The sequence below is a fragment of the Scatophagus argus genome, chromosome 9 (genome assembly GCF_020382885.2).
Source record: "Scatophagus argus isolate fScaArg1 chromosome 9, fScaArg1.pri, whole genome shotgun sequence".
In the NCBI taxonomy this organism is placed as follows: domain Eukaryota; kingdom Metazoa; phylum Chordata; class Actinopteri; family Scatophagidae; genus Scatophagus; species Scatophagus argus.
In genome coordinates, this window is record NC_058501.1 from 12,237,847 (window position 1) to 12,255,128 (window position 17,282).

The following is a 17,282-nucleotide window of genomic DNA, read 5'->3' on the forward strand; positions in this document are numbered from 1 at the left end:
CATTGCCACAAAGCCTCTCCTGCATTTAAAATCTTCCTTGAGTGAGAGAGCTAACAGAATTTGGACCTACATTTACATTTTAAACAAATGACACAGATTGTACTTTTACTTTTTTACTTTTTTTTTTTTTTTAGTTTTTACCTCTTCAGAGGCATGTATGTGAGTTAAGCATATGACACATCTAAAAAATAACAGACCTTGTGATTTGGTGCTATATAAATAAATTGAACTGAATTGAAAATTTGTTTGAAGTTGAAGTTAATTTCTAATTTAAATATCCCCTGAAAACACTGCTGTCAAATAATTACAAGCCAAAAAGACTAGCCTGTGGTGCAGGTAAAAAAAAAAAAAAAAAAACACTGTTTGTGAGCTGTCATGTCCCTGCATCGTGTTTCTGCAATAAGACACCTTGCAGGTGACCTGTGCTGTGTACACTGTATGAAAGCAAGTCTGAGCATGTGTGTGCAAGTGCGACCAAATGCTCAAAACACTAATTTTTGCATTTAGAATGACTTAATATGTGACGGACAAAAATCACAGATTAGCCAGATAAAATAACCTGGCAGTGTTTCAGAATCTTTGTGAAAGCAGCTGACAATTACAGTCTCAAAACATACCATCGAAGTCGTGAAGAATTGTGCCTACCAGTACTTACCCAGAGGAGACACTGGTGCTGTCACGCCTCACAGCAAGATTTATCGGCAGCTCTCTGAAAGGGTGTATGATTCCCTCACACCTCTCTCCTGACTCGGGGGTCATTGACAGTGACTTATGCGAGAGGAGACAGAATTGTCAGAGAGAAAATATGTGTGTCAGCTCACATCAGTTCTGTTCTGCTCCCATTGAACTTGATCACACCTGAAACAGTAAGAAATCTCTGACCATGATGCTATGTTATCTCCAAAACCTACTACAAATATTTATTTCAAAAGGTATTTAAGACCCTAACAAAGAAAAACTTTGTGCATATTATGTATTGTATGTACAAAATAAAAAAAAAAACCTTCAGGTTGATTTCTTCATTTAAAAGATGTGTACCACAGAATATCAAACACATTAGAGCTTGTTATTTAAATGTCTAAGAAGCAAAAGAATAGTAAATGCATACAACAAAATATTGTGCAAGTTCAAAAGCTATGTCTGTGATGCTTCTGAAGGCTCAAGATAGAGTCTGTATTTCTCTCAAGCACTAATCAACAGCTCTAACCTTATAAAAGCATGCTTGAGTGTATAATTATCAGCAGCAGAACATTTGCTGGACCCCATCCATTACTGTTGCTACACCTGTCAAGCTTTCATTTCTTTCACAGCATGCAATGTAGTTTACAATGCCTTTTTTTTTTCAGCTGACTTTTTTTAAAGCAAGAACTATTATAACGAAAAATGTAAGGTCGGACTTGTTCTTTTAAACTTAACCCTTACTTGCTGCTTTGCTTACATACTTTCACAAGAAAGATATAGGTGATATATGACAATGTTTATTGTTTGTATTTTCAAAAACAATGTTTTACTTGTAACATTACATGAGAAAGCTTTAGGCATTATGGCTAACCAGTGTCTTTGTCAAACATTTGATGATAAAATGATGAGTTTAAATTTTGAAAATTGAGAATTAAATTTGGCATTGAAAACAAAGACTGAACTGAAAAAGTAAACATTGGCATTGGCAATTCTTTCTTTAAAAACTAACAGTGCTTAAAAAGCAAAACAAACAGACTAAAAGTCACTAAAAAGCGCTGGTGCCAGTACTTGCTTCAGTACCAATACAACTAAAGAGTTTTATTGCTAGTGTTGTCACTTCAGGTCTTGTTTTCAATGGCTAATTCTATTTTGATGTCAAAAAAGTCACTGCTCTCATCCAGTACAAACAGACCTTGCTTCAACTGGTTCAATGAAGCTCATTTTTACCTAACGTACCTTTGATCTATAAATTTCAACTTAAAGTGATGGCACCTGCTTAGTAATTTTGATTTCAATTTATATTATGCCAGAATAAATAAGGCTTCCATCAGTAATTGCCATGCACCAACAGACAAAATCAAACTTTTAGCCAACATGTATTATTTGGTGGGCTAAACAGTGGCTAGACAAAGTCAGACACACAGCTTGGGAGTGTATTGCGGCTGCAGTAAACAAGGTGGGGCAGAAGGACAAAACTGGAGCTGAATAAGGATCAAAATTAAAGATCTTGTTTAAGAATATGAAAAGATTAAGTGATGCATTGAGTCTAAAAATAACGTCTGTAAGCCTGCTAATTCCTCACACCTTGATAATTTCTTACATGTTGTTCACAAAACTCAACTCATATTATTGCTACAGTCTTACAGTCAATCAACCACTTTGTATATCGATTTTTAAAATGGTATTTTGGATGTGGTCACCTTGTTGCACTTACCACTGGCTGCAGTAAAGGTCTTTGGTGCATCTAAAATGCCTACACCTGTGTGGGTATTCCATTATTGCCAAAGCCTTTGTTGTTGGTATTGCACAGCATGATAACCTGTTTGTGTTGACAATGGGAAATGCCAGGGCTCCTTGCTCACAGAAAACATGGCTCACATCACGAGGAGTCAGGTTAGCTGACAACTGATGCTGACTTGGGGTCAGCTTCCACCGTCCAGCACGGCTTTGGTGGAAAATACTAAAATGACCTCAGCATGAATTTAGTACATTTTACATGTTCATTTTCAGTGCCATGACAACACTGCCAACAACAATAATAATCAGCAATACCGATTTCATCTTTCAAATTAGGTTTATCCTGTACTTGTACAATGTGTACTACGCAACATTTGAAACCCATCACTGTGGTCCCCTATAAATGCATCCAGCACAAGGGAGCTACCCAGACACAAGGCCAGAGATAAATCCTACTCATTTCCTGTGTTGACAGTGTGAGGCTGCTTCCTTGACTTGGTAAAATTAACGGTCCAGAACGTTATTTTCCCATCCAATATGCTGCCATCAATCATTCTGTGTGCCTTCATCACTTTCAAAAATTATGTGTCACTGTTTTCTACAAAGGCAAAGCAACAAATTTAGTCACCTGGCAAAGAAGTGATGATAAAATGTGCAAGTTTGAGGGGGAAGTAAAACTTCTCGATGACACATTTGAAGGCCTGCCCATACAGGAGTGAAGATGTACAGCAAAGCAAGCAGTTCTGTGTATAGCTAAAATGTTCTAATGAGAATGTTAGCATAAACAAACTTGCAGGAACTAAACTGTGGTGAGAGGTCACGTCTGCAAGTGCCTTTATCAAATCATTGACCTAAGTCACTGAATTGAATGTGAAATGTCTGCAGCTCATAATGTTTTGTAACTTGTAAACTTAAAGAAATGAAGTACTTGTAAATAGTCCTATTCATACATCCTCTGTTTTATAAAGTGTCACAGGGAAAGTATTAATAGTTTTGAATGACAGAGCCTTATTTTTAATGCAATAGTAAGACAAGTAAATAAAATGGTTTAGTATGTGAAACGTTAGCCAGTGATGCACTTTGCACTTTTTAGAGGACAAATCTGCATTTTAGGTGCTTTAAAGTGGTTTAATTTGTGCATTTGTCATAGAATAACAACTAGCCTTATGATAGACAGAGGAGAAGGTATATTAGGCTGTGACTGCTTCTGCATGAAGTATGGAGTTTCATAGCAGAGCGGGAAATTGCAAGTGCCAGGGAACAGAAGTGAATGACATCAAGGAGGATGGTATGGTAAGGGAGCATGTAAAGCGCATCCTCATTTCACTTCTTGGCTGATGCTCTTTCACTCTCTGATCACAGAACAGCAAGGGCTGATGGGAGAGCGGTTGGGTGGGGGAATGTGATTTGAGGGCATCAAGAAGCGGAACTGACAGAGACGGATTCACTGTGGCCCAAGCATAGAATTGCTTTTCCTTTCCCCTGGAACTGAGCTGGAAGTGCCTGCGGCTGCAAACAATCTCTAAGCAGCAGCTTTCACAAAGCCCAAGAGCCAGAACCATGAAAGCTCAGAGGCAGGTGAGAAAACGCTGAACTATTTAGAACAAGGTGAGGAACATCTAAAAGTCAACTGAGGTTCTCAAAAACTGCAGAAAATCCTAATTTTAACATATTGTATGTCTGTTCTTATTCTGTATTAGGTAAAAAGTGTGCTTGAATATGTGTGAATGCGCATACATATTATGCAGTTTCTGCACAAACTGTGTTGATGGGTTTGTGAGAGCCAGAGCTGTGATGTTGTCAAGTTGCACACCTAACTATGCAGGTGTTACAGGGCTTATGAAGACAAGGGAGCGTTTCACCCTCTCAGCTTGATGTAAGGACAACGGTCCACTATGCAATTTACACCTTAACCTGAGAGATGGTCCTCATGGATTTCTGTTGAGTTTAAAATCAGGGGTTCAAACAAAATGAAAGTCAAGGTTCACACCCATTTTTATCTGGAGCAACAGACGTATTTCTTTGATGGAGTGAGAGAGAGAGGGAGAGAGAGAGAGAGAGAGAGAGAGATCGGGCCCAACTATGTCATAGAGAAACACAAAGCAGTCAGTTGCAATAATAAAGAAATCTCTATTTTATGGTGGGAGATGCAGACAGATGATGGATGATGCAGTTCACCAGACGATACCAGCATTACGGACAGTGTCAACGACTAACCTCTTCCAGGCTTCTCACCTCCTCATCTCACTTCATCATGACTCGCTGTCTACTCTCCTCTCCTCCTCTTGCATTTTCTTCTCATGCTTTTCCTCTTTCTCCGCAGTGAGACATCATTATAAAGATAGATAAGATATAAATTAACATTCTATCAGTGCACTCCACGCCACAAGGAGCCACAAGAGAGTGATGTTACATTGGAAAACATCATTAGACCCTTTATGCATATGTTGAATTTTTTTTTGTCTCATTTGTATTTGATTGTGTGACAAATAGCTTCTCTTAATGGTCCAAACTTATGGAGTTAGTAGTTGTTCTTAGGAGATCAGACTAGAGCCCCTGTTGCTTCACCTCTAATGGTGCGTTTCTTTGAGATGATGAGGCATTGTCAGGCTGAGGTCCTTGTCCTTACACAACCTACTGCTCATATTCAACTCGATTTTTTTCCCCTTTTCTTCACTCTGTCACCCCACACATTCAACATGTACAGTTTCTCACATTCAGTCGCTGTCAATGTGTCAGATGAGGTAAAAAGCAGGCTGAGGTATGAGCATATTAATAAGACCTGGCCAGTGTGAACCACTGAGCAACTACTGAGACCTTCAACCAACAGAAGCTCCCTGCAGACTGGGCTGCAGAGAAGCACACAGAGAGCATTGTCCTGTGTCTGTGCCTGTGATTTGAAGTGTAGAGTGAGCATTACTCATTTGGCTGAGTGCATTTAATGTGCATTTGAAGCAGAAGGGCTATAAGAGCCAGCTCATAAAACAAAAAATAATAAACTGAAACTAAGATAAACAACAGTGATGAACTAGTAGCAAATGAATTCTCAGACATGTACTCCCTTTCACGTGTTGCTTGGACCACACAGGACTGCCACTGTGGATGACTGACCAAAAGACATGGCATGACTACTGTGACAGGACAAGAGAATGAGTATAGATGCCATCCAGGAGCAAGGATAAGAGGATCACGCAAGTAGCTATTCTTCCATCCATAATGCAAGCCTGCATTTGGCCTTTCATGGTAATTACAGTCCATTGTTGCCACTTTAGAGACACGTGTCAAGCTCAATACAATATGCAACATGGTTCAATGTTTTCCTATTTTTCTACTCATTCCAGCAGATTAACATCAAGCACGCCGTTAGAAATGCCACTGCGCATCACTGGACTATTTAAATAATCATGCTGAAGCACAGAGCTGAAGTCCAGTTATTGTTTCACACCTAGGAGAGTGTGATATTCTTTGTTTGTTTCCTGGCTGTTCTTATGTTTTCCTCTCTCTCTTGCTTCTCTCGTCAAATACTTTACAACTAAAGTTAAAAGTGAGGCAGCAGCTCTTCAAACAGAAGTGACAACACAAAACAAATATCTATTACACTGCCAATATGACTGATTTGTGCCATATTGTTGTTAAAGCCTAATGCGATGCTGTGACAGGTGCAGAATAGGCTGGCTGTTACAGTATGTAATGTGAAGGCGGCCTCCACTGAGGATTCTGTTCTTGCCACTGTGAGTGACACAACAACATCAAAAACATGTCTTCGCAAAGCATGTCATGACCCCGTCACCCCGGTCACACGGCAGAGCAGACAGCTGACGAGAGGTCAGGCACGACCTCCACTCTGCAGGCGCTCCAGCAGCTGTCAGAGGCTCCCACCACACCTGACACAGAACAGGTGAAACACAGCGAGAGAAAAGAAAAGGACAAAAGGGCTTAAAAGGGAAGAGCTGGGGTGTTAAAGAGAAAGAGGATACTAAAAGGGAAAATAGGCACATATGCTGAGAGAAAAAGGTGAGGAGACAAAAATAGAAAGGAAATTGCAAGAGCCGGAGTGAAATTGATAAAAGCTTGCAAAGAAGAAAAGTAGCAAGGAAGTCAAATGTAGGGAAAACATAGCCATGAATTATTCTGTTGTTATCCTGTCTGACAGCAGTCTCCAAAGGCTTTTTTCTTTTTTTTTTTGCAAGAAGATATTCTTCTGGTGCACATGAGCACCGCGACCTGTGGAATGAAATATTAAAGACTTCATATCTGCATGCGTGTAGATCCAAGGGCTTGGCCTGCATGACACGACAGCATAATCCCCTGTGCTCCGTGGTCCAGGAACAGTATTAAATGGAAAAGCCACGGAGAGAGATGAAGAGAAATACCTCTTTCCTTCCTCTAATTAGGTTTGAAGGTTGTGAAAGACCAGAACATGACACTGACAGTTGCTCTCTCTCGGCAAGAGACAAGACTCTTAAACCCAGAGACCAATTTGTAGCCAAGTCAGTCACTCTAACTCTCTTGCTGACCTGCAGGAAGATGCCTAAAAAGTAAAACCAATGTGTCTCTCAGGTGCAGCTGTAAGCAGAGGTAGCGAAAAGACAGCTCAGTCTGCCAGATTTCAACAAATGAGCACATGTAAAATTTCAAATTGAATCAAAAGAACATTAAATGCAAAATGCTCCAAGAAAACAAAAAAAAGAAAAGAAAATAATGTCAGTAAATGTCAGTAATGTCAGTTGTTGCATAAAGTAATTGACACTTGGGATATGTGCGTTGTCGTTTTGTTGAAAGTTCACTCCTATTTCTGTCAATATGAAGCTATAGACGGCAGCCAAATAGCTTAGTTTAGCATAAAGGCTTCAATCATTCAGTGAAATGGGTACTACTTTAAGTCGTGTCATCAGTGTGAGGTTGCCAGGCAATTAGCGTGGACTCCAGGAAGTCTCTGAGCTTTGTGGCTGTGGCCCAGGGCCAGAATATGTACCTAAATACTGTCCAAAAGATCACACTGTGACTGATTCTACACACAGATATTTAATAATAAGGCAATAATGGACAACACAGAGGCAGAGGCACACAGGCAGACGGTTGCCACCGGGAATTCAATTGCTTTAGCATTTCCAGCAAGCTTAAGTTAAACATGATCAAAATAGTAAGGCTGCGGCCCGAAAACCAATATTGAATGACAGTCCAATGCTATGTAGACCAATGGGGAATTTCTGGCTTGGGTGACAAATCACTGAAGGTTGTTTTTGCAAACATCCCCTGTCACATACTGACTGTAGAAGTACTCATGTAATCTAATGATAATATAAAAACATTGTTGTTGTTTTTTTAAAACAGCATTACTGCATTACGCATTACCTCTTACCATTAAAATCATTCATTTGATTGAGCCCTTTTTGAGCAATATGTACCCCAACTTGATCAACTACATAAACAGAATTGTTGCAGAATTGCATATTTTCATATTTTGTTCAGCGTTCGCTTGAGTTGCCTTTTTGAGTTGCCATCTTTCAGAAGAGAAGGTTAAGTAATACAATTCAAATGGTAAGTAAGTAATTTCCCTTTTAAAAAAAAAGGGTGATTGCAGGCATGTTAATAATAAAACCTAGACTGAGGCACTAAATTAAATGGGGATATTGCAAATGACACCACACAGGTGTGACAGACAAGGTGTTGAGAAGGAATAGTGTTGTGGGCCACACTTTCATTGAGGATGCAGCAAACGCTTCTCAACTAACATTTCCCAGCCAAGGTAGATTGCAGCTATAGGGCTGCATGAACTGGAGGATTCAGGATGCTCCAAGGATGTCGGGGGGAGGACTGGGGTTACAGCATCCTGCACTTGGTCTCAGGGGTGTCTGGAGTCGAAGAGAGATGAAGGAGTAGAGGACAACTGGTGTTCTCCCCGAGGTTAATGTAGTACTATCACTTGCACAACCATCCTCTTGTGGCTGCATCTATTTCAACACATGCTAGAGGAGAAAGCAGAGAAAAGAAGGAAACAATGAGGGAGATAAAGATGAGTGGAACAAGAGAGAGCGAGACGGGAATGAGCAGAGAAGGAATTGGTAAACAGAAACTTGGGGAGCAAGAACAAGGGAAAATGAACAGAATAAGGAGAAGACAGGAAGTCTTTTTTGTTGTTTTTAAGTCCCTTCAAAGTTTCAAAGAGTCCAGTCTTTGAATTAATGGTTTAAAAAATACAAAACACAAGTTGTATCATCACTTGCCACAAATACAAAGACAGAAATCAAGTGTGGACATGTAATTATGCTCTGCCACAAGTGTGAATGGCTAAAAAGAAAGGTTTACAATTTAGTTAATTAAATAAAGACACGGATTCAGATCTCTGCACAGCAGCCATTGTGTGCCTCAATAATTTTGACAGGTTTTGAAAGCAATAAAAGGAAATTTTGCACTTTATTGACTATGCTTTATTCCCAGTGTTTGTTCGCTACCTTTAAAGAAAATCAAAAAGATTTCTGTTCTTGTTAAAGTTTGTCAAGGATCACAATGAAATGTGATTGATGTTAGTCGTCACTTGTGGCCCCATTTTTCTGCTCTAAATAAACCGAAGGATAAATCCAGTCGCTAAGCCAGTCCCTCAAAGGGCTGACCTTTTGATAAGTCCATCTCTCAAATTTATGGCAGCTTGGAGATGGTTTATTGCCACAACCTAGAAATGGCTCATGTTGACATAAGATCATTTACAAGCTTCTCCCCAGAACCCTCAAGGCTCAACATCTCTATAGTGCACTAACAACGAGAGATTATCCTTGGAGCCAAATAACTTCAGCCTCTGCATCACCTGAGATTGTATTGTTATCGGGAGACGGGTGGCAGAGACAGATTTTGTGTGTAAAACCTTGATATTTCAGCAGTATAACTTCCCAAACTTTATTCTTTGCTTTCCCTGGATTTCACTGCTCCCCTCTGTCTTGTTTTATTTTACAGGAGCCATTTCATGCCAACTGTTTTGCTTCCCTTCACCGGCTTAATTCAGCTGTTGAATTCAAGGCAACCAGCTGATACAGGTCAAAGCATCTTCAGTTAAAGGTGGCTGCTGTATGTGGTGGAAGCAAACTACTGCAGGGTTCTGTAACAGCAAAAGGTAAGTGTGATAAAGAGGAAAGGGATGGTTGAGTCACTCATGTGTCCTTTGATTCTGGTTATCTGTTTCAGGCTTCCTGTTAGCCTGAACGATCTGGGCTGGAACCATCAGGAGCTCCCTCTCTTTCCCTTGCTCATGTGAACCATGACTTTCACTGAACTGAGAGCACAAAGAGATAAAGGCTCCAGTCAGACCAACTGTGGCAATGGAACCAGTGTGAAAACATGGTGGACAGAGCCATCTGGCCAGCTCCTCTCTGTCCTCGCTCTGCTGAACACAAAGCTGGAGCCACCTGTCTTGTCTGCTGAACTATCCAGCAGAAGTTGAGTAAAATTAGATTGTAGGGTGGTAAAAAGAGATCGTATGTGTGTGTGCGTTTGTGTGTATCTGTGTTCACATTTCACCCAGTGCATTTTATACAAAAAATGTACAGAGAAGAATTTGTCCTGAGAGAACAACGGTCTGCTTACAAGTCTGTGTTGCTTCTAAGAAATCATATAATACATTGATCCAGACATTTCTCCTCTTTTCTAAAAGCCTCTAACACTATTTCTATGCCATGTTAAAGGATATGCATCTTCTCTTTCTACTTATTGACTGAGGCTCAGGCAAGGTCATTTGCAAAGGCTTTTGTGACAATATTCCCCCAGAGAATATTGGATTTTATCTGCATCTATTAGCAAAACATTTAGCATGAAAGGAGAAACATTAACATTTAGTAAGATACACCACTGTGTATTGAAGCATAACATTCTGTCAATGCTAAAATCTTTGCCGAGGCTTTACAGCCTGTATCTCTGTAGCTAAGTGGCAACAAGTGAACACACTTTTTAAGACAGCGTTTCCCAGCCTGGGGTCCTTGTATCCCAGGGGATACTTCCACAGTTATTAGGATATACAGAGATATAGATCGATACTTGTGTTAAAAGAGAAATAACAAGTACTAACAAGTATTCTAATATACACCTTCCACCAACTTAATTAAAACACCTTAAACCATTGCCACTGCACGTGCATGAAATTCAAGTGCTTTCTTGAAAAAAGTCAAGTAAAAAAAAAAAAAAAAATAGCTAAATGTAGTGGATAAATGATTTAAATGGTTAGCTAAGAAATTATACAATATGAAATATTCCGTCCAAAGTAAATGATAATTAGGTCAAATAATTACCTAACAGGTCAAAGTTGTTCACTAGAAGTCATGGATAAATGGTTTAAATGGCTGAAAGTGACGGACAGATTAGGAACTGCTATTTTAATGCACTTGTCAGCTATACTGTACCTCACCCTCCTTCCTCCTTACGTCAGATGACACTGCTAGCTGTCGGATCTCGCTGCCATTTCACTGAAAATACACATGAGAGTGTATCTAGTGCCAGACTCACCAGGGAGCTCGCAGAAGGGCTGACATCCATCAAGCTTGTCACTGGAGGAATACAGGAAGACAAAACCCAGTTGGATCTTGGACTAGTGATGAGTTGCCTTGCACACAGCTATCATTACAGCACCAGAATTAAACGATAAGATTCCAATTACCTGTTAATTTAAACCACCAGTCAAATATGAGTAGTAAAGGATGATGACGCCTGCCACTAAGGATTTCGTGGTGTAATAGCTTTCTGCAGGTGAGAAGGTAAACTGAGAAAATCTTGTGGATGTTAAATATAGTAGCACAAATGACCTGTCTTATCCATGTCATGTTAAATCTATAATGCATTCTTGCTCCTTCTCACGGACATGACAAATGAAAACTCTCATCTAGAGAACACTTGCATTTCACAGCTCTCTCCTTTACCTTATTGTAAAGTTTGCTTTTAAAGCTTATCATCCCCCCAACAATGTAAAGGCAAACCCATATGGCCTACATTGTCCTCAACCCAACAGCAGGGGCTCTTGTCCTCTAATTAATCTGGCTTGTCCCTGTGCTAAACACTAGATCCGTTTGCAGGACTGCTGCATTATTCAACATAGCCGTGGGTGAAAGAGGAAGTCTGTGGTCTGGAGTCACCTTACTCTGAGCGGAGTAGCAAAGTGAGAGAGATGGAGAGGGATGAGAGGGAGAAATGAAAGTGATGGAGGAGGAGTTGAGGATGGGGAAGGTGGGTGGAGGAGACAGAAAGAGGTTGGGGGGGTGAAAAGGGGGAAGGGAAAGAAATAAGGTGAGAGATTAAAAAGAGGGGAGAGATCAAATGGCCTGTGTGGTTCAAGGCGCAGGGAGCTGCTAAAAGAACACATCCTCATGAGAAACCGCAGGAGGGTCAGAGGCTTATAGACAGGAAGTCCACATCCAGCTGTCAGTTCTCTGCTTCTGCTGACAAACCAATTATAAAACCACACAGAATTTTCTAGCTGTATGCATTTTTGACAGAACATTCAATGATAAGTTGACAAAAATACATCTCTTTTTTCCCCTTTGTTCATTTATTGTTGTCACTCTACAGAACAAACCCTTTCCTGACCCCAAAATACAACCGTCTTCTCCATCTGTCATTAAATACACCCCTTGACCCCACAAATACAATGGTCAAAAACACAGTAGCCATGTACCATTGGTTCATACAGAGACACACAAGTGAAATCAGCAATACTCTCAGGGCAGTCGCCGCCACGCAGAGAGCAGTCGTAATAAAAAGCTCTTGAATGATAAAAGTACAATGCACCCACACAGTCATGGCTGCTGGAAAACACAGTGGCTGAAATAAATGATGTGGATCAGGATATTCTGAAATGTACTAAATGAAACTGACAGACCTATTTTACTGAAAGCTGGGACAAACACTCAGGGAGACGCAAGTTCATACTCTGTTGTTAAAAGTTCTGGCAATAAACTCACAAAAATGGTCATTTACAGCACATTCACCTTTGTGGTTATGTAGCGGTTACGTACTGTACGTCTTAACTCTCGGCAAACATATAGCATATTATTCACATAGTATTCACATAATATAATACACATCTGTATGTACACATTCCTTCCATCCTTGAGAAAAAGTGTCCAGGCACTTCCTCCAGTGATCCTGCGTCAGATCACTGACTACACTGTAGATAACCTTATTACTTCATCCTCGTTAAAAACAAGCTGCTCTATCAATGAACCTGTGGGAGCCTGGTGATGTTGGTATACTGCGATTCCTCACATGTTCCAGCCCTCCCACCTGAATCAGACTGTGCAGTAGAGTTCACCTAGCTGCCATTTCTTAGTTGTTGTGGGCTTCAAAATGTCTCTGCTTGTTTTTAAGTGCAGGTCATGGAGTGATACCTTTACCCACCCTCCTTGAAAACCTGCACTCAAAGGTGTTTCAGGACCTATGGTGGAGCATAACCTATTTAAAGGGTAATAATGGAGTGCAGCTCTGGAACAAAAAAATGAAGAAAGCATCTTGGGGTTTTTTTTTTTTTTTAAAGGATGTTTCAAAGCTGACTTAGATCAGTAACACAGATACCCACTTGTCTGAGTTTCTTCCACTGATTCAGGCATTAACAGTTCCAGTTGTAGTTGCAGTAGATGAAAAAATTAACTTTTTTTGTTTGTCCTTCAAATCAGTGATAGCTAAACAGCAAGGTGCGTGGGCAACTGCTTCTAACTAATTCTCATTTTTATTGTAAGAAAATAAAAATGGGAATGTGAAAATGTGAAAACATGTTCAGAGGTGATGCAAAGTAGCATTTTTCCCCCTCTGCACAATCTTAATGCCCCTTTTCATTTATACATATTTAATTTATTTATTCTACACCACTAGGAACAACAACTAATATCCACATCAAAATTGTCCAAATGAACCCCCTACCTGAAAGGGTTATGATATAATTCAAAATGGTTTAGCTTGCTTCAGCGGTTTACAGTAAAACCCAATGCCTCAGACAGTGAAGGAGTAAAAGGAGTTTACAGACTCAAACCTGTAACGCAGCACTGCTTTAGACACCACAGCATTAATGAAACATTACTTTTCACACCACCACTGTGGCATGTGAGTACATCTCTAACAGTTTTCCCTGCTCCTTTTTCTTTCCCGCTTGGTTTACAATACAAACAATCACCTTGGAGCGAGCGCATGAGCTGATGCAGTACATACTGTGTGTTTGTAGGCATATATCAAGATGAAGCAGTAGAACAAAGTAAAGAAGAGGATTCAAGTCAGTCAATGGGATTGGCACTGCGACAGTAATGAGACAGGAATCTCCCGTGGTGGCACCAGGCCTAGTGCTGTGGTCCCTGGAAACGTCCACCTATAGCACACATGGTAATCCAGCACAAACAATATGGCAAAATACGACACATTGCACTACTGTACAGTTTCTGCATCAACACTGTTGAACACTGGGCTGGTCTATCCAGATGCTTTAGGTCTGTTGCTAAAATCTTGTGCTGCTGTTTGTACACCAGTATGACAACCTTTAAGATTTATTCAGTTTTTTGAATAATTCTGTCCTATCATCAGAGAATAAGGCAGTTTATGGTATGGTAGATAAGTCATGCCACAACCACAGTGGACTGCTGTTGTATGTAGCTCTTAGGAGAGAAGAAAATGCTTCAACATTTAGATAACTGCTGTAACTCTGGAATCTCATCCAGTCCCCTCGCTGCTTGAATGAAACGATGAAACCCAGCCAAGGTGACCTTTCTACAGAATAGACAGGTCCATTTTGTAGCTCAGATTATTGTTTTGCTGCTACAGAAACCCTTAGCACAAAAGAGCTTTAGTCCAGAGGCAAAGAGGACCAAGAAAAGCACAAAAAATATCAAAAGAGATAAACATCACCAACAAGGAGGAAATCACAGCTGTACATTAAAGGTTAAAAGTTAAAACCATGACCATGTTTTTTTTTTCCTCTCCTTCCTATTCAGTCCTTTCAATGCCAAGTCCGTTGATCCCAACATTAAAGTAGAGAGGTCACTGGGTGACCTTAAAATTGAATCTCCAACACACAGGATGCTGCCGCTGTGGTAAACATTTAGTTGCTATCTGCCATCAAAGCAGTCCAAGTACTCCAGGACAAGGTCATAGCAGAATCGATACTGGTCCTGAGGAAAAATACAAGAGTCTTAAATCAAAAAAGCGAATACTTACAATATTTTGAATAATTACCAAAATATTCTTGCAACTTGAGAACCCATAGCCTTATTTATTTACAGACTCTCTTACCAGGGACTCGACCATGTTGGGTTTGCAGTTGCGTAGAGTTTTGACAGCATAAAAAATGTCCACCATGTTCTGGTATTGGATCATCTCAAGAAGAATGTTGCAGGCACAGAAGGTCCCACTGCGACCACCACCATTGCTGCAGAGGAGACGTTGTTTTTTGTTAGACAACACCTTAAGCAGATGGTTTACCTTTTTCATTTCATTTACAATTATTTTCCAGTCTTCAGTGCTGTACCTAAGCTATGCTAGCAGAGATGGTGCAGTTAGTCTATCTCAACAAATATTCAAAGGATTATTATAGCATTTTTGTATAGTTGTTCATGATACCCAGAGAATGAATTCTTCTTTGGTGACTCTGGTGATGCCCTGACAATTCCTCTAGTGCCACCATGAGGTGGTTTTTGATTTTTAATAAAATGTCTCAGCAATTACCACTCATGTTCTCCTCAGAGGTGAATTGTAACAACTTTAGTGCTTTGGCGATCCCCTGACATCAGCCTGTTAGAAGACTGATGTTAACAGTTAGCTTAAAGAACATCTGAACATCACAGATTTTTAATTGTAATTTGTGCACTTTTTTGTGTTTATGTGTTGCTTTGATAAGTTTGTCCTGTCCTGTTTTGTCTTCCATTAGTTGCAGTTTCAAGTTTATACCTCGACTGTCAACATAATGTGGCATGGTTCCTATCATACTGCATGAACAGCAGAGAATGTACTGTATGTGTACAGTAAATTTCAATATATATAAATACATTTTCGTCTCTGGTTTAAGAATAAGCCTCCTAATATGTTTAACAGGATTCTGGAAGACAATAATATAGTACAAGCAGGACAGAATACTGTATGTAATGTGATAACCCTGTTTTTATGTTCATACTACCTCATGAAAAACAGGCATTTGATACAGCATGCGCAAGACAATATCGAGGTACAAAAATAGTGACACGAGAAAAGCTGTAACACAGAGATATTGAGAAATAACAGCAAGAGTGTGGCATTTCTACAGAAATATTGTCCAGGTCATCATAAATGAAAGGCAATATCAATAATCTAGTGGAGGACAATCCACTTCCTCTCTCCTGAGACAAATGCAGGGAAGGTGGGCACAGAAGCCTCTGCATCGTATCCAAGCAATATTAAGGTAATCAATCGTCGTCAGAGCTTTGGCACTCCTGGATTTACTGTAGTGAGAACCATAGCATTCTGTATTAAGCCATAATTGATTTGATCTCCATAATCTCTTTCCTGGTTGTCGTGGGTAACACTGTGTGACAGTGCTGAGTGATGTGCTTTTGGATGGGGGTGGTGGGGATGAACGTGTGATGGGTTGGCAATGAGCCGGACAGACCCATTCATATTCATCAGCAGGCATGCACTCCAGGGGCTTAGGACAACAGAGGAGCATATATATACCACATGCTGCACTACACTACAGCACAGCACATTACACCACAATTTGATTTTCTACATTACAAAATGCTACCGTGGAAAGTATTTTGCACTGCATCTTGTTGCACCAAATTACACAAAACACCACAGAGACAAGACACGACAAAGCCTCTCTTCATCACACAGATTTGGCCATGATTTACTATGCTTTAACACACAGGTCTTGTGATCCTTTCTGAATAAGCTTTGGTTTAAATGTACTTTTAAATGTCACTCTTCAGCAGCATTAATTCACTGTGTCTAAGACCTTTTCAGAGAGAGGGACTGAATGTGTTTTGGCTTTGTTTCCTTTTCCATTAATTTACAGTACAGAATGCATGGTGCTAACAGATTACTCACAGGCAGTGGACAACAGTGCGTCCTTCTCCACAGTCCCTCTGCCACTTGTGCACTTGAGCCAGTAGGCTGAGGAAAGCCTTCTTGGAGTCGGGAACATCACGATATGCTGACCAGCGCAGGAACTGGAACTGACACACCACCAGCTGGCCCTCTTGGAGCTTGAGATGCAACAAAAAACACTGAACACATGTAATCTGACTACACTGTACTTTGTGGACGTGCATGTGTGTGCTCTCACGTGTCTTTGAATTGGTTTCTTTTTTTATAGTTTCAGTACTGTGTGTGTGCCAGTTACAACCCATGTTTTAGAACTCCCCAGGCTGCGTGCTGGCACTCTCAGCTGTGCTCACTCAGCAGACTGACTTTGAGATATATGGGTTTGCAGGTGTAAGTGGGGCCCGAGCGGTGTGTGAGAGAGGTCCCTGTGTGTTCATAACCTTGTGCTGTAGAATCTCACCTAATACTTAAAGACCAATGGAGAACTGTAAGTCATGCAAATTGGACTGGCACAGACACCAACGATGCATGGAGGAATTGCCTCAGCGGCGGTGGGATTTACACAATGTACTTTTTTTGTGCCGCTCTCATATCCACACATGCATATGCTTACAACGCACTTCCTTTGACTTTTACTCCCTCCTCTTGTATATCATTGTCACACATAGGAAAGACAAACACTAATGCACTGAGAGAGGTATAGAGCGAGGGAGAGGTGTATGTTATTTCTGTGTGATTTGATTTCTCTCATGCTGGTTTAAGCTGCCCTTTAAGCCCTGCCGACTAGGAAAAAAGGTGCCGTGGGGGAGAGGGCAACGACAAGGGCAGTC

The 17,282-nt window shown here is 40.4% G+C and overlaps 1 protein-coding gene across 2 annotated transcripts in view; it reads right to left on the bottom strand.

Moving 5' to 3' along the window:
- Positions 1 to 11,921: 11,921 nt before the first annotated feature.
- The window catches only part of LOC124064181 (receptor-type tyrosine-protein phosphatase U), a 147,912-nt gene continuing 142,551 nt past the window's right edge, over positions 11,922 to 17,282 (bottom strand). For both annotated transcript variants that reach the window (XM_046398399.1, XM_046398398.1), the window contains 3 exons: positions 16,456 to 16,613; positions 14,668 to 14,803; positions 11,922 to 14,546 (listed from right to left, as the gene is read on the bottom strand). In XM_046398399.1, coding sequence (XP_046254355.1) covers positions 14,484 to 14,546; positions 14,668 to 14,803; positions 16,456 to 16,613 — 357 coding nt within the window. In that variant the 3' untranslated portion in view covers positions 11,922 to 14,483. The remainder of the gene's footprint in view (positions 14,547 to 14,667; positions 14,804 to 16,455; positions 16,614 to 17,282) is intronic.